Source organism: Ailuropoda melanoleuca, chromosome 4, assembly GCF_002007445.2.
Source record: "Ailuropoda melanoleuca isolate Jingjing chromosome 4, ASM200744v2, whole genome shotgun sequence".
Classification (NCBI taxonomy): Eukaryota; Metazoa; Chordata; class Mammalia; order Carnivora; family Ursidae; genus Ailuropoda; species Ailuropoda melanoleuca.
Genome location: NC_048221.1, coordinates 7,923,191 through 7,950,206, shown reverse-complemented (window position 1 = coordinate 7,950,206; position 27,016 = coordinate 7,923,191). Strand labels below are relative to the sequence as shown.

The following is a 27,016-nucleotide window of genomic DNA, read 5'->3' as shown; positions in this document are numbered from 1 at the left end:
GGAGACTATTATTAGACAAAGATTTACTGATACATCTGTGGATTATGGTGAACAAAGCACAGCCCCTCCCGCATGGGGCTTACGTTTACCAAGGGAGGCCAGCCCAGAACAAGCTGTCGATGCAATGGAGAAAATGGGGGAGGGCAAGGTGTTCGGGGGGCGAACCTGAGGTGCCCCAGCCACATGGGATAGAGTGATACAGGCACACTGTGTACCCGCTATCTCCCCCCACACCTGGCACCCGGAAGTCCTTGGCAAAGCAGCCGGCAACTAGTGATGTTTGAGAGGGCCCACCACAGAGCTTTGACAGGTTGCTTTTTGAGTGTTGATGAGCCAAAGTTAGCGAGGAGAATAAAGCACTTCCATTCAACATCTACCTGTCTGACCTCTATGGAGGGCAGTTTTGCAGAATCTAGGAAATTTCCCTGCCTACGTCCCCTGTACCCAAGCCATGGCACGTTTAGGGATTTACTCTGACACATGTGCACACACGGGAAAAGAGAGAGATGCAAGTGTGTTGACTACAGAATTGTTTTAACAAAAGACTAGGAAACAAACAAACAAAAAAGATTAGAAACAACCTGACATCCCTTCAGCCAGAGTACTCGCTAAATCACTTACGGTACAGCCCAGATAGAATACTATACATCCAAGAAAAAGAAAAGCTCATTTGGTACAAATAAGGGATGACCTAAGCCCTGCTGCCAGGCAAGGAACCGTGTGCACATCATGAAACACTTGGGCACCATGTGGCTACTTGCACTGCTCTGCCTATACACACACAGGATTTCTCTGGAAGGATAGCAACACAGAGAACTAGGCAATTGGTGACAGATTTCTGGTCACATACCCCACCGGCCTTTAGAACTGTGAGTCAAACTGACGTGTGTCAGAGCTGACCAGCGCGAGGGGCAGCAACTCCAAGTGGCCACAGGCGGCCGCACCCTCACCTGTACTCGCGCTCCTGCAGGATCTCCACAGGGTCCAGGCCCCGCGGCTTCTGGATGGGGGTGATGCGGCTCTGCTTCTGGTGCAATGGCACCATGGGGGCAGGCTGGGCAGGCTGCCCTGGCGACTGCGTCTGGGGCGGCATCACCGGGGAGGCAGCGGGCGGGACGGCAGGGGGTGCAGGTGAGGGGCGGCCCGTTGGCTGTGGGGGGATCAGCTTCTGAGGTGTGCTCGTGGGGGCAGCAGCATTTGCCATGGGTCCTGGGTGGGGGTGGGGGGGAGAGGAGTCAGGTGGGAAAGGCACAGCTTGAGCTCTGGCTCAACTCTGGGGGTAAATGAAAAGCCTGCTGGGCGCTCACAGCCCCAGGGACAAACTCATCCCCAAGGCTGATGAGGCCTGCGCAGGCTGCCATGCTGCTTCTCACTCAGGGGTCCCTCGGGGGTCCCCCTCCCTCCTGCCTCCTCCAGAGCTCAGCAGACGTGCCCCTTCCTGAAGCCATCCCTGCCTAAGCGCCGCTCCCAGCTGTGGTCCTGCTGTGTGTGGCCTCATGGGAGTAGCAGTTTCCAGACTTTCATCCAGTACCCAAGGAATCCTATTTAAGCAATGAGCTCTCCTGTGCCCATCACTAAACCTCAGGATCCAAGGGGACAAGGAATGAGCCTGTTTTATCCATGCTTCACCCCCACAGAGGCGACCCTCCGATACCTCCTGACGACCACGTTTCACCCAACACAGTGGCTGCACAGAGCAGAAACGGGAGCCTGAGCCACCCTGCCAGTCTCCCACAGCACTGGGGGTGGGGGGGGGTGTTCTCAGGAGGGAAGGGGGTCAAACACGGCCTCTGGGCTCAGAGGCGCCACTCCTGAAGGATGGGATCTGTGGCTGCGGCAGCGCCTCTCCACAGCCTCTCACTTGAGTCACCCAGGGGACTCGTTCGCTAGGATCCTCCTCTTCCTGGTGAGGAGACCCCAGAATTACCACAACCCACAGGACAAGGTGGGGCAGGAATCATGCAGTGGAACCAAACCCAAGCCTCTGTGAACTGACCAGGGGCAGAGAAGACCCAAAGAAGGCTGAAAGAAGTGAGGACTTGTCCTTGGCCCCCTCTCTCTGAGAAGGCTCCTCTCAGGGGCTGCATGGTGCAAGTTTGTGATGGAAGCCAGGGAAGACACATGCCACCAAGACAGAGGGGACTTACCTTCAGGCCAAGGCTTGGGAGGCCCTCCGGGAGGCTGACCGGGAATCCCAGGGGGCACGCCTGAGGGTCCTGGGGGGGGCATATTGGGCCCTCCCATACCTATACATAGGGAGAGACAAACAAGAGGATAAAAGGCATCCTGCGTTTATGCCTGCATCACCCCCACAGGCAGGCCTGGCTCCAGGGGACGCACCCAATAACAAGCCCCTCAGTGTGGGCAAGGGGGTGGGGGTGGGGGGCGGGGAGGCAGCTGGAGAAACAACATTGAGCACAAAAGCAGCCCTGCTGCCTGAATGCCCTGAGCGCTGTCGACACCGTGTGGTCTGGGGGTGGAGGGGAGGATGCCCGTGGGTGGTTGCGCCCAGGTCTGTTGACGTCGCTGCCCACCTTCTGGTCAGTTTGCTCTGAGGCCCCTCCCTACCCCGAGCGCTGGGGACAGCGGGCCTTACCGTGAGGCCTGCTATAATTTGGAGGTGCTGGTCCTGGACCCGGACCCGGGCCAGGGCCAGGGCCGGGGCCAGGTCCCGTGGCGGACACAGAGGGTGGAGGTAGTGTTGGCATCTGCTGCTGCATCCCGGGCATAGGCCGCTTCCCCTGCACCGCCATCTGCAGGTGGTCGGGGAGGGGCTGTCCCCTGGCCAGCATCTTGTATGCCATGATCTGGGCTCTGAGCTGATGCAGCTGGTTCTGGTTAAATGGAGTCGGGCCCCGGTTCTGCTGCCCCAAAGCTTGGGGATCGGCACCATCCAGGGGGGCCCCTCCTGGCCCAGAGGACATCTGTGGGCCTGACGACGGGCCACTGGCTGGAACCGGACTGGAGGCATGCTCGGAGCTGCCCAGGGGGGAAGGGTAACCTGTGAAGCAATGTGGATTCAAGTGGTCACTCAGCAACACACATCCTATGATTTCTAAGGCAAAGACTTTCAACTGTGCTTACACCAGCTCCTATCCCAAGACACGGGGCGGCCAAATGACTTTAATCCCATAATTCAAAGGAGAAGCACCCAGACCAGTGGCTGGCACGGCCGGTTTGGTTTGGCTCGGCCTTCAGCGTGTTGCCTGCTGACGGTCAATGCTGAGCTGCTGCACAGATCCAGGCCTCCCTCAGGCCTGCCCTCTTGCCCCTCAAGTTGAACAGACCACACCCCTAACCTCCATTAAGTATAGAGCCCCTGGAGGCACTGAGCTTCCCACCCTGATGACAGGAAGTCATCTACTCCATCACTTTTCCAACTGCCCTGTTCAGAATAACTACATGGAAGGCTTGTTAAAGCAGAGCCCCCCACCCCAAGATTCTGTCTCAGCGGTCTGAAGCGGGGCCCAGGAATCTGCATTTCTTTTTCTTTTTCTTTTTTTTTTTTTAAAGATTTTATTTATTTATTTGACAGAGACAAAGACAGTCAGAGAGAGAGGGAACACAAGCAGGGGGAGTGGAAGAGGAAGAAGCAGGTTCATAGCAGAGGAGCCTGATGTGGGCTCGATCCCACAACGCCGGGATCACGCCCTGAGCCGAAGGCAGACGCTTAACCGCTGAGCCACCCAGGCGCCCCAGGAATTGGCATTTCTAAGATGTTCCTGGATATCACGGGAGCTGCTGGCCCGAGGAGCCCACCCTGCTCGGCCCCTGCCTAAACTCCAGGGCTGCATACAGATGCGTCCCACCAGGGTTCCCTCTCCAGAGGCTGCTCTAGGACAAATCGGCCCAATATGGGCATTGGCCAAGCCCAAACTCAACAGCCCTCCGTGGCAGAGCCTCCCACAGGGCCAAACTGTCCTGGGTCTACCCTGAATCTGCCTGTGGGAGATCAGGAAACCCAGTCAGGAAAATGACTGGGGTTGGGGTGGGGGGCAACAAACACAAGTAAAGAAGAGTAATGAAACAGTACCTTGGGAGTGCTGGTCCATGGGGCTTGGCGGGGGCCCCATCCCTGCATGGGCCCCCGACCGCATCCCCATTCCCTTCATCTGGTTGTAGCGGGGGTCATCCGACATGCCCTTCTCATGCATGGACTCCATTGGCTACAAGAGGGGACAATGACAAGGCAAGCTCAACAAGGGGGAACAGGAAGAGGCAGCATGCTAAGTGCCGCCCGGGAGTTCACTGCCACTGAAAACGTCCCCCCAAGGTTGCCACGGTATGTACTGAATCACCACTGTGACCAAGCAGCTTAGGCCCAAGCCATGGTCCTGACACCTACTGAAGTGTCAAACAGATGCATGAAGCAATGTCACTCAGTGGTGGGTGACCACCTAGGAGACTGGAGGTCTGGAAGTGAAGGGACAGATGGATCAGGGAGCCAGGAGTCAGTTCCAGATGGCTAAAATACCATGTAGAAAAGACACAGAGCTCCTGGTGAGGAGCTGTTTTGGCTGGGACACCAAGCTCCCCATTAATCGTCACAAGGAGACCTGGTGACCACCAATCTTTGGATCAGAAACCTTCTTCCTTGGGGAACTACAAATCAGAGGAACAGACACAAATTTCTGCCTATAAGTACGATTACACTGTTTTCGGTGTCTTCTGATCTGAGATCGGCCTCCAGCCTACTAGTTGGGAAGAATGGTATCTGTGGCGTGGTTCTGTTCCTCTGAAGAGGCACGCCAGACCTCTGCAGAACGATGCCACCTATTTTCCCTCCAAAGGCTCAGTACTAAGTACTTCCCCGACTGGAATGGCTGGTAACGGGGACCCTTCCAGGGCACTCTGCTAGGCCCTGATTGGCACGAATATCCTGGTTTCTAGGAACTCAGTCTAATGGTTGGTCCAACAAAGTCAACTACAGCTCAGTGTGTGCCATGAAAGAAGTAAGAGAGGAGAAAGAGAGGGTGCTTGGCGGGGGCCACAGGAGCAGCTTCAAACGCAGGAAAAGGGCGTCCCACTACCATGGACCCTGGCTCCTGGGCTCCTAACACAGTGCAGGACAAACGGCAGGTGTCTGGCAGACGTGTGGAATATGTGCAAGCGATTCCAAGAGAAAGAAACAAAGTGGGCAGAGAGGAAAATAGGCTGTGCTGGAGAAGCCAGACTAAATTGGGCGGTGGGGGGGCAGTCAGGTCACTAATAGCTTCCCAAGAAGGAAGCGACAAGAAAGATAGTGTTGACAGAAATGTGCAGGAGATGAGGAGGGCAAGAAGGGCCAGAGGGATGAGATGGCTCCAGCACTGACTTGGTAAGTGACCATCTCTCCGAGACCCTACTTCCTCACCTGTAAAATGGGCACAATAACCACCTACATCTGATGGGCAGGGGGAGATTTAAGTGGAATGGGTACAAACACATGGACAGCCCTGGGAGGGAGACTAGAGGGGTCAGCAGAGACCCCTCACCTCTAGGCTGCATGAAGTCCATCTTCTATGAGGATCTCTTGTGGTCTCTGAGGCTTGAACCTGTCACCTTCTCCTTTAGATGCTGATATAGATAAAAGGATATTTCCTTGTTTTCCCCAGCCACCACCCAAGAACACAGTGAGAAAGGAAAACTATTTGTGTTAAGAGATTTTTTTTCTCACCTCGCTGGCAAAAGCATCTCTGATCAGTTCCAAAAGTCATTAAGACAGTGAGTGGCATCCAAGTGCAGGATGGAGTGGGGATATAGAGCTCGGGTGAGCAGAACAGCCCGCGCGCAGGAAGCCATGTGACACAAGCCACCTTCTACGGATTTGGACATTGTCATTCATTAACAAAAGGCAACTCTGGAGCGGTGTGACCACATCTCCCATGCGGAATGATGAGTCCGGGAGACACAAGGCAGGAAGGCTGCTGGCTCAGAGCAGAAGCCAGGATGCACTGTCCACCCTCCCACCTCCGATCACGTGGACCCAGGGCAGCGGGCGCAGGCTCCCTACCTTGTGCATCTGGTGCATGTTGTCCTGAGGGTACCCTCCAGGCCCCTGGGTCGGGATGGGGTGACCTGCTGAGGGAGGCCCTGGGCTGGGCCCCATCATGCTGTGGGCAGAGCCCGGTGAGGGACCCGGGCTAGGGCCCAGCATGGCTCCAGGGGAGGGGCCCGGGCCCGGCGAAGGGCCTGGCCGAGGAGTTCCACCCAGGGGTGGGTCTGGAGTGGACATCTTCACAGGAGCTGCAGACAGTGGTCTCCTGCTAGAGAAAGGTCCTGGTCAGTCTGGGGGGTCACAGCCATAGCCAGGGTGCCAGAGCTGGCAAGGGAGGACCACACGTAGCATTGTGAGAAACACTCATTTGACAGGGAGCTGGCACCTTCGACATGCAACACCCCCCGCCCCAACACCCAGACCTTTCTCCTCTGTTCTTGTCACAGAAAAGAATACATCAAGCATATAAAATCAGATCAAAGTCCCGAGGAAGGGATGGGACTCAGGAGATGGAGGTCTACAGCCACTGTCCCACCTGGGGTCTCACTCAGGGCAGTGCAGATTCGCCCTTCACACCTAATACCTGCCACCTTCCTATTAGCAACAAGAGAGAGCAAGACTAAGGCTCAAAGCCTCTGCCAGCAACAGTATCCAACTGGGCCTTCGGAAGTTCAGCAAATATAAATATTCACGGCAAGCGATGCTGGTTTTCCACTTAGGGCAGTGAGACCAAGTTTCCTTTAAAATAAATGAATGGAAGTCTGAAACGCAGGTTCATTTAAAGAGAAGTATTACATAAATAACGGCACTCTGGTATCTCATATAGTTCTACAGTGATATTCACACGTCTGAAGTTTAAATGAATGTTGCCAAAAACTAAAAATTGATACCCAGCACCATGACCCGAGCCTCTACGAGATCCAAAACTATTCTACAAAAAAATCTAATGATGACGGTAAATTTTGCTTGCCACCATAGGGCCATGAGGTGATAAATTTTATATATACTTTCTATAATATGAGTTCAATTCTGTTGTGTAGTTACATATGGCCTTAAATACAATTTTCTTCAATTTAATAACTTCTTTCATGATTATGGAGTAATACAATTGCAGTGTTGAGACGAAGAAAACAAAAAGAACACAGAAACTTAAAATCACCCAGCATCCCACCAGACACGGAGGTGAAGCGCTTGCTGGCCCTGCAGAAAGCAACAAGCGACCCTGCCCACCTTACCCCTTTCCCAGCAGGGCAGGGGGAGGTGGGGAATGGGAAGAAGGGGTTTCCTCGGAGACATGGGACACCATCAGAGCCACAAGGATGGAGCTGAGCCATGCAGAGCCGGCCCTCTCAGGGTGGAGAGCTGCCCTCATGTTGCCCCTGGGACCCCATCACACCTCCCTGCCTCCCTTCTAGACTGTTCTACACACAGGCACACACACACACTCAACAGTAATATTCAGGGGCGCCTGGGTGGCACAGCGGTTAAGCGTCTGCCTTCGGCTCAGGGCGTGATCCCAGCGTTATGGGATGGAGCCCCACATCAGGCTCCTCTGCTATGAGCCTGCTTCTTCCTCTCCCACTTCCCCCTGCTTGTGTTCCCTCTCTCGCTGGCTGTCTCTATCTCTGTCAAATAAATAAATAAAATCTTTAAAAAAAAACAACAGTATTACTCAGCACATTCTAGCCAAGCTTTTCTTCATAGGATTATACCCAAGACCATTTTAATCACGTAGTGGTCTTCAAAAGGTGGATTCCAGTGGCTCCACTGTATTCCCTTGTTCTGTCACATATCAAGTTATTTACAAGCCCATCCCTTGTTGGCATGTCACAAATGCAGTTTTTGTTTCTGTGGACTTTTTTGGTTTTTGGAGTGACTCTCTCTGTTCCTAAACTTCACTGGGGACTTCTGGTTTTAAGGATAAATCTTGTTAAGAAGTGTAAGAACATTTTTAATTCTCTTAATTAGAACAACAGCTTTAATTTAAAAGGTGGGTGTATTTTCCTGGATAATAGATAGAAAGCGCAAACTTCTTTGTTCCAGTTTCATGGCTAAAAAATCAGAACAGAGAGGACCAGAAATCTTGGCAGGGCACGGACCAGTGACCAGTGTACCAGCCTGACTAGGAACAGACCCAACTACACAAAGTGCTCCAGGTCCTCTGGGCCTCCTGGATTTCCTCCAAAGCGCAAGAAGCCCCAGTGCTGTACTTTAGATAAACCTCACAAGGGTGCTGGAGGATTGGTGTCTGCTCACCATCTCTTCCCCACAAATCCAAACCCAATAAGCCCAGGGCAGGGGTAGAATCAAACTTTTAAAAAAATAACTTTGAGACAAACTCATTTAGAAGCAAAATCAGACCTGATTCAGATACATGTGAATGGTCACACCCGCTACAGAAAAGGATCCTGTTACCTCCAGATGCTACTCCAGTCTCTGCCATGTGAGACTGATCTGTGCCCCAACCTCCTTTTCTAAAATGCGGATTCTGAAGTCTGAAACCTCTGGCCCAGGGTTTGTCTAGGGCAAGATGCACCTACAGTCATACTTCACAGGTGGAGAGCTGAGTGACATGAATATAGCCACGGCTGGCTCCTCAGGGCACTCCCCCCGTCCCCCCGCTCCAGCCCTTCGTGTCCACAGGCACTCTCAGAGAGGCCCAGAGAGACTGCGGTGAGGTGGCAAGAGGGACAATGGCCCTGAAAATACTCAAGGAATCTTGTGGCATCCGGGAACTCATGGGTGCCTTATCACCTGAAGATCTCTATTCTAAGTCATACCAACTGAAACTGACAGCAAAATAAAATCCACACCATCTAGGGAACATCTTCTCCTTATCTAAAGGCAGACATGCCAAAGAGCAAGCAATGGGAAGAGCCTTTGGAATGATGGCTCTTCTACAGGTAGTTTATACTTGGCGTCAGACCTTCCTCCCACCAAAACGCGTGGTACTGGGGCACCCAGGTGGCTCAGTTGGTTAAGCGTCTGCCTTTGGCTCAGGTCATGACCCCAGGGTCCTGGGATCGAGCCCCACATCGGGAGCCTGCTTTCCCCCTCCTCCCACTCATGCTCTCTGTCACACACTCTCTCTCTCTCAAATAAAGAAATAAAATCTTTTAAAAAATGCATGGTACCTCTAGAAACTTATTACCTCCACCCATAGAAGCACTAACTTCATCATCAACATATGGAGCTCACTGAAGATGCTAGAGGGCACCAAAAAATACTTTTGTGCCAAACAGAGCTACCCTACGACCCAGCAATTGCACTACGAGGTATTTATCCCAAAGATTCAAATGTAGTGGTCTGAAGGGGCCCGCACCCCAATGTTTATAACAGCAATGTCCACAATAGCCAAACTATGTGAAGAACCCAGATGTCCATCGACAGATGAATGAAGATGTGGTACATACATACAACGGAATATTACTCAGCCATCAAAAAACGAAATCTTACCATTTGCAATGATGTGGCTACAACTAGAGGGTATTATGCTAAGCAAAATAAGTCAATCAGAGAAAGACAATTATTGTATGATTTTACTCATATGTGGACTTTAAGGAAAAAAAACAGACCAACATAGGGGAAGGGAGGGAAAAATAAAACAAGACGAAATTAGAGAGGGAGACAAACCATAAGAGATTCTTAATCACAGGAAACAAACAGGATTGCTGGAGGAGAGGTGGGTAGGGGGATGGGGTAACTGGGTGATGGGCATTAAGAGGACACGGGATGTAATGAGCACTGGGTGTTATATTTAAGCGATGAATCGCTAAACTCAACCCCGAAACTAATAATATACTATACGTTAATTAACTGAATTAAAAAAAAATACTCGTGTCAAAATATGGCAACATCTACCTTTGAGAAGCATGGGGTTTCACAAGAGGCTTTTAAAAAGGGCATGTGTTTGGAAGCTGTCACCTCTCAAGTGTCAGGCTGTGATGAAGAAGGTAAGTGCACGGAGCCACTGGGAGCAAACCCATTTCTGGACTGAAAGCTCAGACACGTGTGACAGTAAAGGGAAGTGACACTAAAAAGGACCCAAACAGTACAGGCACAACGCAAAACCATCCTGCGCAGCACAGCAGGCGGGCTCCCCCATACACTGAGACTCCTAATCGGGGTGCTCGTACGCACACAAATACAGACACATGGGCAGACCCACAGCAGCACAGGGCGGGGGGCACACGACAGGGAAAAGGAACCAGAAGCAGCACTCTGGTCCTCAGTGTGGTATGGAAGAGGGAGCATTTTATGTACTTGTTCTGGGTTTTAGCATACCTCAAGTGCCCTGATTGTAGGGGTACAGCTGGATGAACAACACTCCTGCAGGGCACCCCTGGCCCTTCCCATAAGGACCACCCTCCCAGGGGGAAACACTGCTTTGACTCTGTCACTCTTTGGTGGTTTCACTTGTTATTGAACTGCATCTGAAAAAAAAAGAGACATACAGTAGTATCCTTCTGCTCTTCTGTGAGGGGCATGCATGTTGGTGGGACGGTGGGCATTCGTTCTTCCTTATAAGTCCAGTCTCCTATTCACACACTCGGTGCTACAGGGTTTTGGCCAGTGCAGGTAAAGCTGCTATGGACAACATCACAAATGGTGGAAACCCATTTTCCTCGGGTATCCAGGAGTGGAACCATTCGTCATAGGAAGGCATAAATTTAGCTTTGGTAAATACCAGAAGCTTTCCAAATTAGGACTATAATCTCACATAACCACCATCCCTGCAGCAGAGGAGAGAGCATTCTAGTTCCTCTACATTGACACTGACACTTGGTGGTGTCAGTCTAACTTATAACCGTTCTGGTGAGGGTATAATCATATCTTACTACCATTTTAATTTGTATTTCCCTTGCGACTAATGGTGTTACACACCTTTCTGTATGCTGGCCACTGAGATAACCACTTCTGCAAAGGCCCTGTTTTCACTAGTGTTTTACTTGGGGATATGTGGTTCCTCTCTGAGTCTGGGGCTCACCTATGCATTCTCCTAACGGTGTCTTGTGATGCAGAGAAGTTCTTATTTTAATGGCATCTGATTTATCAAGTTTGTTCTTACATGGTAAATGGTTTTGGAGTCGTTTAAAAAAATTTTGTCTACCAGGGTGCCTGGGTGACTCAATCAGTTAAGCATCTGTCTTCAGCTCAAGTCGTGATCTCAGGGTACTGGGATCAAGCCCCGCATCTGGCTCCCAGCTCAGCAGGGAGTTTGTTTCTCCCTCTCCCTCTTCCCCAGCTCACGGGTGCATGACTGCATGTGCGTGCGCTCTCCCAAATGAAATGAAAAGAAAGAAAGAAAGAAAGAAAGAAAGAAAGAAAGAGAGAGAGAGAGAGAGAGAGAGAGAGGAAAGAAAGAAAGAAAGAAAGAAAGAAAGAAAGAAAGAAAGAAAGAAAGAAAATCTTGTCTACCTGAGAGAATAATAAATATGTATTTGGTCTCTGCCTTTAGTTTTTGACTAAAACCCCTGGAATTTCCTAAGTGGTAGGGGTGTCTTTTGTTCTAATGAAGTGACTCGTGGTGGGCTTCTGGGTAGCTTTAGGATTGGGGGCCGGCTGCCAGAAAGACCAAGCTATGATTAGAAGCTTGGAACTTTCAGCCCCATCCTCCTAGGAGGGGAGAGGAATTGAAAAGTGAATAATCAATCATGGCTACAAGATGATCCATCCATAAAAACTCTAAACTAAGAGGCTAGGAGAGCTTCTGGGTTGGTGAACACATCCACATGCTGGGAGGGTGGTGCACTCCAACACCATGGGGACAAAAGCTCCTGGGCACAGGATCCTTCTAGACCTTACTTTAGTCACCTCTTCATATGGCTATTTATCTGTACCCTTAAATATTCTTTATAATACGCAGGTAAACACATGTGTCTCCTTGAGTTTTGTGAGTTGTGATATCAAATAATCAAACCTGAGGAGGGGTTCATGGGGACCCATTTGTAACCAAGCTGGACAGAAGTGTGGGTAACCTGCGGGCCCACTACTTGTGACTGGGGTCTGAAGTGGGGAGCAGTCTTCTGGGGCTGAGCCCTTAACCTCTACAGTCTGCACTAACTCTGGGTAATTAGCGTCAGAATTGAATTGAAGAGTAGGACACCTAGCTCGTATCTGCAGAAACTCGCTCCTGTGGAAAACCCACACATTTAGTGTCGGAGCGCTGTGAGCAGAGGAAACCAGTTTTCCTTTACTATCTCAAGGTCATGGAGATAGAGGAAGGAAATGGATATTTTAAAATCCAGAAAGATTGCGACTTGCTCCCGCCCCCTTGTGATTTACAACTGCTGAGGATCTTATCAGTCCCAAAGAAATAACAGGGAAGATGATCCAGCCAGAGGGGAAACAAGGTTGTGGGCCCATTTGGTGGGAAGGGCTGAGATGTACTCACTGAGCCCATACCACCACATCTCCCAGAGGGACTATCATGGGCCCTGCTGACAGAGGGGTCCCTGAGGCTCACAGGCCACCCAGCATCTCAGTGAAGTTGCTAGAGTCACAAGGCCCAGGCCAACGTGCAACTCACTGAAGTGCAGCCTGGACTCAAGTTTGGACTCTCCTACTTGCCAACCGCATGGTACTAGATGTGTGACTTAACCTTCTCCAACCTCTATTTCTTCCTCTGTAGGCTGAAAATGAGACCAGTCCCTCCCTCGGATGTCACAGCCAGCATCACCTGAACTAACGCAGGTAAGGCATGTACAGGCAGAAGTAATACCACCCTGCTGGCAAAACCAAGGCCCCCATGTTTACTGAGCAGTTGCTTATTGCTTGTCACTACTCACCCAGAAGCAACATGCAGATTAAGTCCTTCCATCCTCCTCTTCTCTTAAAGAGATGAGTAAACTGAGGCACATAGTAAGTAACCAGGCTGGAGAACGTGCTTCCTAACTTAGCTTCCTCCACAGGACAAACCTCAAGTGATGCTCCTGTCCCAAAGCGTTTAGGAACAAACTCGGGAAGTAAAGGCTACACAAGGCAGCTTCGCGAACTGGAGAAGGAACAGAGGTTGCCTGAAGGCCACGCAGTCCCACTGCAAACAAAGACCAGCTGTCATAAGTGATGAGATCCGCCCTGCCAATCAGCAGGCAGGATCTGAGCTGCTACAAATTACCCTTTATGCTCTTGGATCCTAGTGCCACAAACCTGGTGTTCTTATCCATCATCAAACTCCTTTTGGCCAGTCACCCCTTCTTAAACGGCAGGGGTGGGCCTGCCCCTCTTGAGAGCTGGGGAGAGTACAGAACCAGGCACTACTATGCTCTCACGAGTTGCCTACTCAGGAGGGCCTGAGAAGCTTGGCCAGAAATTTCAGAAGTGAGGTGGGATCTGAGGGCCAAGAACAGCCCTCTCCCCAACCCCTTTTTCACTCATCACCAAACACCTCTACCTTTCCTACACAGTAAACTAAGGATTTGGCATTTTCAGCAAATTCCTTGGGTCCCCAAGGTCATCCTATAGTCTTGGGGGCTTCAGGAGACTTCCACGGTTCAGACCGGACTCCTACAACAAGTCCCTCTATGGCAAGTCACTTGGTGTCTGGGCTGGGAAATACAAGGTAATTAAACACAAAACTGAAATCCGTCTCAAACCAGACAGCCACACCTAAGCAGATGAGAAAAGTAAAGGACAAAAGGACAGAGGGACAAAATAGTAAAACCACTAGCATGTGTATCTGAGAGCCTAACTGAGAAGTGTGTGGCCTGTGGATCGGGTGTGTTTGGGGGCTCCACGAGGAAGAAATGGAGCCTGGGAATCCAGGTAGGCCGCCCAAAGGAATGTGATGGGAAATAAAACTACTCTGGGGCAAGAATCAAAAACCCAAGAGCTAAGACATTCAGTAAGCTGCAAGATAAAAACAGATTCCCAGGGCCAATGGGTCTGGAGGTGACATGGCCATATCACCTTGATTTCTCTGAGAAGCACCCCAATTGCTAAACAATCAGAACCCCCATACAATCCGTGCCCCATGAGGTAGCTTCATGCACACGGATGTGGAGGAAGGTCCAAGATGAAGCAGAGGAAAGAAGGGAGCATCAGTGTAAGATGTGCTTGACCCGAGCCCCACTCTGCTAAGAATAAGAACAGATTCAAGTTCAGCTGAATGCAGAAGCCAGCTAAAGAAAACTTGCCTAAGTGTGGTTGGTAGAGGCCAGCAGCTCTCTCAGGAGCTGTATGATGGGGAACTGACACTTTCCACATCATGGAGCTCTGGTGTTTTTTGTGTGTGTTTATTTTTTTACAACCTTCTATTACTTTTGCAATCATATTTAAAAAAAAAAAAAAAAAACAACACCAAAACCAACCAACCAACCTCGCTCAGAAAAATACCTGGGAAATAAATACCCAGAAAAGATGTCCAGGAAGTACCTTTATGGAAATAAAAAAGATGAAAGGACGTGAGGATTGCATTATTTTCTACTTTCAACTTCATCAAAATTATCATTTAAAATAGAAACATCTATTGACATTCAAATGCGGAACCAGACTGCTTGAGGAGTATGTCTAGTTTCTTCTTTCATACCACCCTTTGCTTTTCTCTTATAAAAAAGAACAGTGGTCATGACAAGATAGATGGATCTACAGTATTATGCTAACTGAAATAAGTCAGCCAGAGAAAGACAAAAACCATATGATCTCACTCATAATGTGGAATTTAAGAAACAAAACAAATGAGCAAAGGGGGGGGAAGAGAATTTAAGAAACAAAACAAGTGAACGAGGGGAAAAAAGAGACAAACCAAAAAACAGACTCATTAACTATAGAGAACAAACTGGGGGGGGATAGGTGATGGGGATTAAAAACTACATTTAATCGTAATGAGCACTGAGATCATGTAGAGAACTGTTAAATCACTATATTGGACACCTAAAACTAATATAACACTGTATGTTAACTCTACTGGAATTAAAATTGAAAAAATAAAATAAATAAAGTTAAAATAAAAAGAACGGTGGTGGCCAGCCCTGAAGCAGGACAGACAGCTAACAGGAAATCGGGACCCTCTAAAATCTGCTTGCTGAGATTATGGTTGTTTTGTGTGTGTGTGTGTGGTTTTTTGTTTTTGTTTTTGTTTTTGTATCTTGCCTGAAAACCAGCATTATTTTTAAGTTTGGCCCCAGGAAAGCTATGACTTTGCTTTTTGGGCATGGAGAAATTTCTTCCCCTGCAAGTTTCATCATCAGACACATTATGGTCCAGCCATGGCAGGGTACGGGGACGGATCAAGGAGGCTGGGCAGGATGCCTTCAGCAAAACCAGTCTTATTTGTTATATTAAAACTACAAAACGAGGCACCCCTCCCCCAATACTCTACTAGGAAAACTGTCTATACCTGACCAGACCTGGCACGCTGGTCTGTGAACCTGAAAGGATGTATGGGACGAGGCATCTGCTGTCTTGGGTGACATATGGAAATAGCTTATTCCTGAGACAGTGCTTCCCCAACACTAGCTGTTCCATGCTGCCTGCTGAGCATTTTCCTCGCAATATAATTAAGTAGCAAAACCTTGCCCTACATTTAAAAAGGAATACACTTCAGAAACAAAAAAAACCATGTCATGATAACTAATTACAGCATCTTATTGGTTCTACCTAAAATGGAGACATGCCAAGTCTGTCCATTACCAAGTACAGTAGTTCCTCCTCCTGTCCCCCCGCCCTGCAGGTTTCACTTTCCAGTTTCAGTTAACCACGGTCTGCCCTGGTCCTCGAGCAGATGATCCTCCTGCTTAGTTCCGCCAGAAAATCAATAGTAGCTTAACACTACATCACGATGCCTACATCACTCACTTCATTTCATCTCATCTCACTGGCATTTTATCATCTTACATTATCACAAGAAGGGCAAGTACAGTACCATAAGGTGTTCTCAGAAAAAAAGAACATTCACACAACTTTTACTACACTATTATTGTCATAATTGTTCCATTTTATTATTTGTTGTTGTTAACCTTAAAATAAAACTCTCAGGGGCGCCTGGGTGGCTCAGTCAGTTAAGCATCTGCCTCTGGCTCAGGTCACAATCTTAGGGTCCTGAGCAGGGAGTCTGCTTCTCCCTCTGCCCCTCCCCTGGCTCGTGTGTGCGCACGCACATGCGTGCTCTCTCAAATAAATAAAATCTTCAAAAAAAGGAAGGAAGGAAGGAAGGAAGGAAGGAAGGAAGGAAGGAAGGAAGGAAGGAAAAAAAAACCAAACAAACCTGTCAATTAATTTACCTGCAAAAGTGCATTCATTCGGGAGTAACGGAGAACTACAATCCGGGACAAGCAAACTATGGCAAAACCAAAGACAAGTGTGGAGAATAAAGAATGACCTTTTATGGAAGGAAAGGGGGAAGTCAGGAGGGCTGTTACAAACAAGAAGTCCACTGGAGTAAACGGGGAGTTCGAAATGTAGTAGCGTTTCATTGGCTGAGTTGTGACAGTCTCATTGGCTGGGCTGTTACTGGGGCAGAAGAAAAACCTTTCTTTCTCAGCTAGGGTAGTAAAGTTCTGTGACCCGCAAGGTGACTTGCAAGGTAGGTCTTTTCCTGTTGGGTCTGCAATTGATGACAAGTGGTAGGGTTTGAGAGCTCCTTCTTCTGTCTTCCCGATACCATTTAAATGAGGTTTCCTACTATTAATTTTCACATTGTTAATCTCTTACTGTGCCTCATGTATAAATTAAATTTTACCATAGGTATGTACCTATAGGAAAAACAGTATAGATAGGTTCAGTACTATTCATAGTTTCAGGCATCCACTGGGGATCTTGGAACGTATCCCCCACAGATGAGGCAGTCTACTGTATTATTTTTAGCACTGGGAAGTATGTATCATTTTATTCATTGGAATCCACACCTCCTGCCCTTTAAATTTTTTTTTCATTCACTCGAAAACCACGGAAGAGGATCTCCTCATCTATAACGCACCAGAAGATGTGAACACATGATGACAGCCAAGCCGGTTCTCTGCCCCTGGGGAGTTCATGCTCTAATCCAGCAGGGAGATGCAGGGTCTCCACTGAGAGAATACAAACGCTATCCCATCTATCTACTAGATGGGCGCTTTCCAAACTCTTTTTACCATGACCTGGAGTCACAACATGACCCAGCAAACACACATCAAGTAAATCCAACCAGCTTTACAAATCTATCCTGACCATGCTCCCCATTTAACATGGATAGACTCTCTTCTTTTCTTCTTTTTAAGGCTGGTCAAGCCCCACTGGATGGATGTCATGGTCTACCACTGCTCGGTCTGTACTTGCTATATATTCAACGCTGAGAATGACACATAACCTGCGGACAGGGTGGGAGAGAAGTCCCCCCCAATAGGGGTGCACAAAATGCAAGAATGGCCAGGGAGGCATGGTACTTATACTCGCCCAGTTTCACTTGTGACAGGCCCTCCCAGCCACCTCAAACACCGACTGAGAACCAACTCTGTGCTAAGCAGGGTACCAGGTATTGGAAATCCAGTAGCCAGCAAAATCCCTGCCTTGTGGAACTGACAACTGAGTGAGAGGCAAGCACACAAATAAATATGACATGATGTTCCTTGGGTGGGGCGGGGGGAGATGCTATGAACTCGTACTATGAAAAAATAAGCAGGGTTAACAAGCTGACAGGAATTACTCTCTCAATCATGGTGGCCAGGGATGGTCTCAGGGAGGGGATACATCTAAGCAGAGACCTGAAATAATGGGAGCCAGTGGCTATTGATGGACAGAGGGACCAGCAAGTACAAAGGCCCTGAGGTGGGACTGTGCGAAGTCAGAGGTGGGGGGAGCAGATCACGGGCCTCGAGGGCAGCAGTGCTGAGGTAGGAGTCTACTCTAGGTGCAAGGGGAAACCGCTGGAATGTTCTGGGCAGGGCGGCGACATGGTCTGATGGTTTTAGAAGATTTTTCTGGACATGTTGATGAACAGATGTAAGGTTAAAAGAAAGAAAGGAGTCAATGATGGCTAAGGTAACCAATAGGGCTTCAGCTAGCACATGCCCTTTGAAATACAGAAAGTGTCCCTTCCTGGGGGCGGACCAGCCTTGGAGCCAGATTTGGCAAAGCCCAGCCAGGCTGGATTTCGGCTCCAACTTGCATCTCTTGGTTCAGTACTGGTGACTGGACGTACCAACTGGGGAGACTATAGGGTAAGAGGGGGCTGGAGGGAGGAACAGTGGGGAACGGGGTTTTCTGCTCAGGAAGGTTAAGTCAGTGGTCCAACATCACACAGGAAGTAGAGTCCTGGCTCAAGTCTGTCTGACTCCAGGCTTGAGTAACTTATTTTGGCTGAGGATCAAAAGGCAGAGGACAGCCTGAAAGGGTGCAAAGTGCAAGCACTCTGACAGGCAGGGTATCCGGGTGTGTTCCCTGGAGCTAGCCATGGGTGTTTAGCACAACAGCAGGTTAGGCTGTGATCAAAGACACAACTGGCAGTCATCAGGGCCAGATGCAGCTCCCAGCGCACAAGTGGACCCCCGGGCTTCAGTGTCACCATTAAGACCATGAGACCATCCACCATTCTGCTTTACTGGAACTTTTGGTGCAAGTCAGGGTGACCCACATCAAACCCTGTCCCCTCTTGAACAGGTGAGGCAGCAACTGCCACGCAGCCACCTGCTTCCTGAGCCAGTGGGGCATGACTTAACAGCGAAAAGAGAACTTAAACATCCCAAGGAGCCATTTTAAAGCCCGCTGCTACTAAATACGGGGTCCATCCTCCTTTTATCTCACATATGGCTGAACTCACATTGAGCAAAGCCCAGACTATTCCCAGTAACAAGTATCCCCATGAAAAATAAAGACATGCCCCCTTTATAACAAAGTAACAGTCCCAAAGGGGAAACACTGGAGACCAGTCTAGTCCCAAAGGCTTAGAAGGGGCCTGGTTTATGCCCTGCTAACAGTTACCTGTTTCTAAAGAAAGCCCCACCTCTAAGGGACTTGAGAGGGAAATCGATGCATCCCTTCCTTTCTCTCTGTCCTATGAAATCCAACCGCCCAGCAAATTCAGCTACATCTGGCACTACCCTCAATGGCCTTTCCCTCACATGAAGATTATTTGCGACCAAATTTCTCACGCCCATCAAATCCATGTTCTGAAAAATTAGTATCATCAGCATGCAGTTAACAGAAAACTCCAATCATATAATCATATTAATGAGCCTTATACTTCTCAGGGATGATCTCCTTAAGGTTGACAGCAACGGGAGCTCCATTTAGCCTCAGACTTTTGATTCTGATGTGTTCCCCCTCAGACATTTCCCCCCAATATTCCAGCAGCTGTTACTTCCCTTTTATAGTAGATTTTGCACATCCCTTTTTTTAAAATTTATTTTTAAAGGTTTTACTTGTTTGTTTTGGGGGAGAGGGAAAGGAAGAGAGAGAATCTCAGGCAGACTCCTTGTTGAGCGCAGAGCCCCATGCTCGATCTCACAACCCCGAGATCATCACTAGAGCCAAAACCAAAAGCCAGACATGTAATCGACTGAGCCACCCAGGTGCCCGTAATTTTTTCTAAACTCCAATTCTCTTAAGTGTTCCAATCAGTGTTATAAGTTACAAGGAAATATGTGAGATGGGAAACAAACATTTGATATTTTCCAAAACCCGTGCCACCAAACACACTTCCTTCTTCCCAGTGCATTATGGTGAAAGTGCAAGCTTACAATTTTTTAATTATGAAAAACAAAATAGAAGAGTTGATTCCTTTGCTACTACTTTGAAAACATACACAACTATCACAGCAGAGCAAAAATATATTCTGTATCTCAAGCTGCCAGGATGTTGTAGGAATCCTAATAAATGACACTAGCACCCAACTGTTCAGCACTGTGTGCTGGGCACCATTCTAAGTACTTTACAGTCGTCATTGTTTAGGCGTTGCAACAATCATCATAGTTGGGTACCATTACCGTCCCCCTTTGCCACTAAGGAGATGGATATGATCGAATGAGAACAGGGCCCTTGTCTGCCTGTTCCCGGCTGAATCCCCAGCCCCAATCAGGGCCTGGCTCGTGGTAGGCTCTCAATACCCACTTGTTCCAATAGGGAATGTAAGGTTGGGCCACTTCTTGCACAACGTTGGGGGGCGCTATTCATGTTGTGTTCTGTCTATGGTCGGTGTGAATGGGCTCCTCTGTGTCATGGCAGCCTTAATGACTGCGGCCAAAATTGTCCAACATATCCGAGGATTCACTAAATGCCAGGAACTGTCACCTCCATTTCTCTAAGGCACTAAGAGGGAAAGTGGTAAAGCCAGGATTCGAACCCAGAAGGTTGAATAGAGCCTAGGGCTACCTCCCAGTGTTTTGAGGGTCCAAAAGGAATGACAAAAGTATGTGGCACATGGAGGAGCATTTATTATTGTCATAATTACATATGAATTGATTTTAAAGAAATCAGAATGTATATAACCAGCACATCAAACCTGAACTTCCTGGGATACAGGATGACTCCAAATTATGTTTTTCATTCCTTAAATAATTGACTTACATATATATACACACAAACACGTATAAAGAACAACATTAACTCCAATAAATTGAGTGCTCACCATATGCCAGGCACTGCAGTGTGTTAAAGAGCTTCCTATGTTATGTTTTCAACCCTTACAACAACTGAGCATTGCTGTCATACCTGTTTCACAAGTGGGGGACCTACTGATAAATGCCTTGCTCGAGGTCAAGCTAGGATTTAGAAGGCTGGGTGTGAATTCAGGAGGTCTGATTCCAAAATTAGCAGTCCTCACCACCACCATACTAACCACCACCCCACACCCTCATTCCCAGGGGACAATGGCCTGGAAAGTTAAAAAACCAACAAGAGCAACTAACATTTATTGCTTACAACCCAAGCCCAGTCCTGTGCACGCATATATTTACTCCATCCCCCTAAGGACTCTCCTCATTCATTCCACAAATGTTCCCTAAGGACCTACTATAGGCCAGACCCAGGGTACACTCCAGGAGACCAAGCAGACATGATCGCTGCTCTGATGGCTCTCAGAGAAGAATGGATGTGTAATTACACACCAGGGTAACTGCTACACAGGAAAGGATCAAGGTGATATGCAACAGTGGGGTGCAATAACTGGTCCAGGTGGTCACATGCAAGCCTGGATATCCTCCCTGATTCCGAGAAAAGGCCCCCTCTTCCGTACAACCTCCCTGATCTCTGGCTCCCATCACTTTCCTGTACATCCACTGTGTTCCTCTCACAGGAAGGGTAATGAGGATTACATGATAGGCCACAGGGAGCTGTTCCCACATTTACCATCTGTTCCCCTACAAGACTAGAGAGGCTCCTCAGAGCATCCAACCACCAACCATCTAACACCCAGTAGGGACTCAACAAATATTTGCTCAACAATGAAGGAGATTGGGCCTGACGGTAACAATGGTACTTCCCACTTGCCAGGAACCATTTTACAGGTTTTCACCAACTCCATTTGTGCCATTATCCCTATTAAACAAACGAGGAAACGAAGAAGTTCAGAGAGATTAAGCTATTTATCTAAGGTCACACAGCTAAGTGACGGACATCCCAGGGAATCAAACTCCAATCCGGTCTGTCAATTCAAACTATAAACTTATTTGAAATTCCTAGGAAGTGGCTCTTGCACTTATTCCCTAGTTTCCCCAAGGATTCACTGGGGGGTGGGGGGGAATCAAGGCTGGTGTCTTCAAGACCAGCACAAAACAGTCTCCTAAAAGGCCCACATTTTAAATAAAAGCCTTAATCTGGAAAATCAACTGAAGGCAAAAGGATGCAAAACAAAAACAATGCTTTCAACACCAAACAGTTCTATCCGTCCTCCCCCACTTGCTCTAGACTCCCCACTTCAGGTCAAACATTCTGAAGTCACCGCTTGCAAGGAATTGGGGAGTTATTTACTTTTCTTTGAAAACCAAGAATACGTGATTTTTTAAAAATAAAATTTAGGTCGGTTAACCCAAAGGAACTCCTAATGCTCGTTTCCAGGCGACACTGAACTCATTTGGGGTTTTTCCTATTGAGCCACGACCGCAGCCTCCCCGAAAAGACAACATTCGGGTCGGACCCGTTACAACGTAGCCAGAAAAACCCCGACGTCTTGCTATTGTTGCTGCCGCGACGGACACAGCGACCGGGGGCCGGGACTCCGGCCTGCCGAGTAGGCGGAGAGCTTTGTCCGGCGACCCCAGCGAGAGCGCGCGCGCGGCCTCCACGCGGCCCGGGCCCCCACCCCACGGCCCGCGGATGCTTTAGCAGCCGCGGCCTCGCTACACTGTGGCCTTCCCCGCGCGCGCGGTGCCGGCCAGGCTTCTTGACCCTCGGGCGCCGCCGTACCCCAGCCCCGCTCTGGGCGCCGGCGGCCCCCTCCCCCCTTGGCGCCCCGGCTCCATTCAAACCGTCCTCCCAAGCCCCGCGCCGCGCTCCCCCCGCGGCCCGCGTTCCTTACCGAGAGCCGCCGGCGCCGTCGCCTTCCCGGCGCCGCCCCCGCCCCTCCGCGCGGGGCCGGGGGCAGAGTGGGCGTCTCGCCTCTCCTCACGAAACAAAGGCCGCCGCCGCCGCCGAGTGAGGGTAAGAGTCGCGCGCGCGCCCGCCCGTCTCGGCCGCCCCCCCACGCCGCCCCGCGCCCCCGTTGCGCGCGCACCCGCCAACTCCCCTCCCCCCGACTGTCGGCTTCTCCCGCTTCCGCCGCCCGCCCGGCCTCGTGCGCGCGCCCGCCCGCCCTTCCGCTCCCAGTGCGCGTGCGCGTCCGCTCGGGGCCTCGGGGAGGTGGGCGGGACGAGAGAGCTGGCGCTCCTGATGTACCACCCCATTCAGTCCGGGAAGGTCTTGCTCATGCGCATCGGGGTCTTCGTCCTCACGCTGCGTCCCCACGCTGCCGAGCATGCGCAGAGCGGGCGCCACTGCGGCGGTGGCCGTGGTGGTTCCCGCGGCTGCGACGGGAGGTTGGGGGATGGGACTGAATGGCCGCGGGTCGGCGGGGAAGGGTTGGCCGAGGGGCCTGAGACTTGGAAGTGAAGACCAAAGGCCGTGCGTAAGGGTGGGAGGCGGGCAGGCTGGACTGGGGTTGAGGCTAGTGGGCCTCTGGGCCAAGGGCGGGTCTGAGAGCTGCTTTTATTTAGTTGTGGTCGGGGGATGGCAGGGTCTGTTAGGCAAGGCCAGGTGGGCCTCGATCGTGGCCGCCTTTTCGTTCGAACTTACCCAGCACTATTAGTTTGGCAAATATTTTTTGACCTGCTCCTGAGTCCCAGACGCAAGTGCTGTGGCATCGCACAGACGAAACAACCGTATCATCTGTTGTGGAGCTCTGCTAGGAAGGCAAGCAAGAGGCAAAAGAAATAAGTAAAATACATTGTGTTGAGATGGAAACATGGACAGTCGTGGGGATTTTAAATGGGGCAGCTAGAGAAAGCGTCATTGGGAAGATGTCAAAAGGTGAAAGTAGTGAGGGACAGAGCGTTGTTCTAAGTATGAAGGCCCTGAGCCTCTAGGCCGCTTCTCTGTGTTTTGAAAGTGTCTCCAGTGCCACATCGTTTAGTCCTGCAGATGGACAAGTGCTCCCCTAAGTCACGCCCCACAGCCTGTGACTGTCCCTATTCCTGCCTCTGGGGCCTGCACTTCCTCATTTTCAGGTCTCAGCTGAGGAACCACCTCAACCCTCCCCTCCTTTTGATCACTGCTTCCTTTTCCTTCACATTTCTTGGATGCCCTGTTTATTGTCTGTCTTCCTACTTTCAATTTAATGGCAAAGATGTTACCAATAGTCACTAGTGAATACCCAGCATCTGCATCTACATAAACGATACATCACGTGGGGTGTTCTCCACCACGTACATGATACTTTAAATTTTTTTATTGAAAGAATAATACAGACTTGCTGCCGATTAAGTGGCTATCATACTGCATCAGCTCCTCCTTCTTTCTGAGCCACTTGCAGTAGAGGGTAGAGAGTGGGATCTTATGCTGGAATCAGAAAAGACCTGGATTTGAAGCCTGACTCCGTTGTCAGTAGCTGGGTGATGCCAGGAAAATTTATTGGACTTGTCTACACTTTCCTTTTCTTCACCTGTGGAAACAATGATGACAGCTCCACAGATGGGTTATGAGGAATCCGTGAAAGCAGGCCACTTGGAAGTTTTCTGGACCTTAGCTCATCATATTGAGTAACGCACAGTAGATGGGCAAGTGGAGTCTGAACCTCAGTATCTCTCCCTCAGGTAGTATTTCTCAAGTGTTCTTGACATGCTAAACACTGAGCTGGTCTCTGGCCTCCAGTGGTACACTGAGAAGACAGTGTTCCTGCTCGTGGTGTGAACAGTCCATGAGCTCATTTGACTGTCTCCCATGTTGATCAGCTCATAAGTGGTAGGAAAATGTAAGTACAACGGAAGGAAAGCCCGGGGTGCAATGAGATCATAGCATGGGGCACTCCTCGGGTGGAGAAGTCAGATCTTTCGAAGGAAGAGGCACTTATGCCAAGTCCCAAAGGTTGAGCAAGAGCAGGGAGAAGGAGGGCACTACGTAGAGGAAACAAGTTGTGCCAAGACCCTGAAGAAAATAATGTAGAAACAGAAAGGCCCGTTTGGCAGAGAGAGAGGTAAGAAACAGCTACGTTGGGCAGGGAGGGCCTTGTGAGCTGTAGGGAGGATCTTTAGCTTTAATCAGGAGAATCCCATAGTTGTTCATGCTGCGGGGTGGAGCCTGGGCTGAAGGAGGACAAGAAGTGATGCGTCCCTTTAGGCCATTGCCATGGCCCAGGGTGGAGAGAACAGGGGCCTGCACTAGAGTGAAGGTGGTGGAGATAGAGTTGGAGGAAGTTGGAGGTAGAATGGATAGAAACTGAAGGAATAGACCCAAGAGGTCAGAGTGTGAATAGCTTTCTCTGCAGGTGAGACAATAGGGACATGGAAAAGTCCTGCTTTAAGGACCAGATATCTGTTGGTGGGACACCTGGGTGGCTCAGTCAGTTAAGCGTCTTGCCTTCCGCTCAGATCATGATCCCACGGTCCTGGGATTGAGTCCTGCATTGGGCTCCCTGCCCAGTGGGGAGCCTGCTTCTCCCTCTGCCTGCTGTTCCCCCCACTTGTGCTCTCTCTCTCTCTCTCTGACAAATCTTAAAAAAAAAAAAAAAAAGATGTCTATTGGGAACAATTTTATAGACCAGTGTTCCATGGCTGTACATTGGAATCCCAGCTTAAGCAAAACTGATGCCTTTAGCACTTAGGTCTATGATACATTTTAAGTTAATTTTCGTATATGGCATGAGGTAAGATTGAAGTTCATTGTTTTCCATAGGAATATTTAGTTGTTCCAGCACCAGCCCTGAAATGTCTGCTCCCACACTGAATTACCTTGGCACTTTTGTCAAAAATCAATTCAGTGTTTAAGTGTGAGTCTGATCCTGGACTCCACATTCTGTTATTGATTGATAGGTCTACCCTTATGCTAGGACCACACTGTCTTGGTAACTGTAGCTTTATAAAAGTCTTGAAATCAGGTATTTGATTTCTATTTTGTTCTCCCCCCCTCTTTTTTTTTTAAGATTTTATTTATTTATTTGACAGAAAGAGAGACAGCCAGGAGAGGGAACACGAGCAGGGGGGTGGGAGAGGGAGAAGCAAGCCTCCCGCTGAGCAGGGAGCCCAGTGCGGAGCTCGATCCCAGGACCCTGGGATCCTGACCCAAGCCAAAGGCAGATGCCTAATGACTGAGCCACCCAGGCGCCCCTACTTTGCTCTTTTTTAAAATTGTTTTGGCTACTCTAGGTCTTTTGCATTTCTGTGTAAATTTTGGAATCAGCCGATCAATTTCTACCAAAAACTCTTGGGATTTTAGTTGTGATTGCATTGAATCTATAGACAAATCTGGGGAGAATTATTCTCCTAACAATATTAAATCTTCCAATCCATAAACATGGTGTATCTGTCTGTTTATTTAGGTCTTCTCTAATTTCTATTTGCTCTTTTCAGGCTTTTCCTACTCTGCTGAAATGACTCTTTTCAAGGTCGCAGGCACCTGCCTGTTGCTGAATGCAGGAGTCCGTTCTCCTCTCAGTTGGTTTCCAGTGTACCACACACTCCTGGGTCTCTTCCCATCCCATCATCTGCCCCTTTCCAGGCTCCTTTATAGCTTCCTCTTCTTCCCACTGACCTCTTAGTAATGAACTACGTCAGGACTCGGTCCCCTATCTACATTCACCCCCTTAGCTTCCAGTCTTGCCGATCTTAAAAAACCATCTACATCCTAGGTGTCTAATCCGAAGGAATAGAAAACAGGTACATGAACAAATCCCTATAAACAAATGTTTATTGCTATTTCACTCTTCATAAAAGCTCAATACTGGAAACAGTCCAAATATCCATTCACAGATGAAAGGATAGATTGGTGTACACATTCAATGGACTATTCAGCCACAAAAAGGAGTGAAGTCCTAATACATGCTGCAAGGTGGATAGGCCTTGAAACCATGCTATGTGAAAGAAGTCAGACACACAAGGCCACATACTGTGAGTCTCTTTCAAATGTTCAGAATAGGCAAATCCCTACAGACAGAAAGCAGATGGCCCAGGAGCTGGGGCAGGGGAGAGGGAGTAACTGCTTAATTGGTTCAGGGTTTTATTTGGGGATGATGAAAATATTTTGGAACTAGAGGTGGTGCTTACACAGCATCGTGAATGTAGTGAATGTACTAAATATCATTGAATTGTTTATTTTAAATATTTAATTTTATTATATGAATCTCACCTTAAGTTTTTAAAAAATTAGCATGCCGATGGTTCCCAGATGTTTATCCCTTGCCTGGACCTTTCCCTTGAGCTCTAGAAAATTGCCTCCCAGATACCATCATTGGATATTTAATAGGAATTAAATTTTCAGTTCCATCACATCCCTCTTCTGCTCAAAACCTCCAATGGCTCCCATCTTGCTAAGAATAAAAAGCAAAGACTATCAAGAGAATGAGAAGATGAGCCACAGAGGAGAAGAAAATATTTGGAAAGGCACATCTGATAGAAGATTGTTTTCCAGAGATGCCTGGCTGGCTCAGTCGGTAGAGCATGCAAC

The 27,016-nt window shown here is 49.1% G+C and overlaps 1 protein-coding gene and 1 long non-coding RNA gene across 12 annotated transcripts in view; one reads left to right on the top strand and one right to left on the bottom strand.

Annotated features, from left to right (window-relative positions):
- The window catches only part of SMARCA4 (SWI/SNF related, matrix associated, actin dependent regulator of chromatin, subfamily a, member 4), an 87,648-nt gene extending 65,108 nt beyond the window's left edge, over positions 1-22,540 (bottom strand). For 5 of the 10 annotated variants that reach the window (XM_011227629.3, XM_002921357.4, XM_011227630.3 and 2 more), the window contains exons 1-5: positions 5,993-6,214; positions 4,034-4,166; positions 2,597-3,001; positions 2,148-2,246; positions 951-1,209 (exon numbers count right to left, since the gene is read on the bottom strand). In XM_011227629.3, coding sequence (XP_011225931.2) covers positions 951-1,209; positions 2,148-2,246; positions 2,597-3,001; positions 4,034-4,166; positions 5,993-6,214 — 1,118 coding nt within the window. Of the gene's footprint in view, positions 1-950; positions 1,210-2,147; positions 2,247-2,596; positions 3,002-4,033; positions 4,167-5,992; positions 6,246-10,261; positions 10,411-12,765; positions 13,014-22,403 lie in introns of those variants that run through there. The other 5 variants (XM_034657789.1, XM_034657791.1, XM_034657788.1 and 2 more) reach the window with 5 other exon arrangements.
- Positions 22,389-27,016, top strand: part of LOC117801851 — a 38,479-nt gene continuing 33,851 nt past the window's right edge. For both annotated transcript variants that reach the window (XR_004624608.1, XR_004624609.1), the window contains exon 1: positions 22,389-22,525. This is a non-coding gene — a long non-coding RNA (uncharacterized LOC117801851). The remainder of the gene's footprint in view (positions 22,526-27,016) is intronic.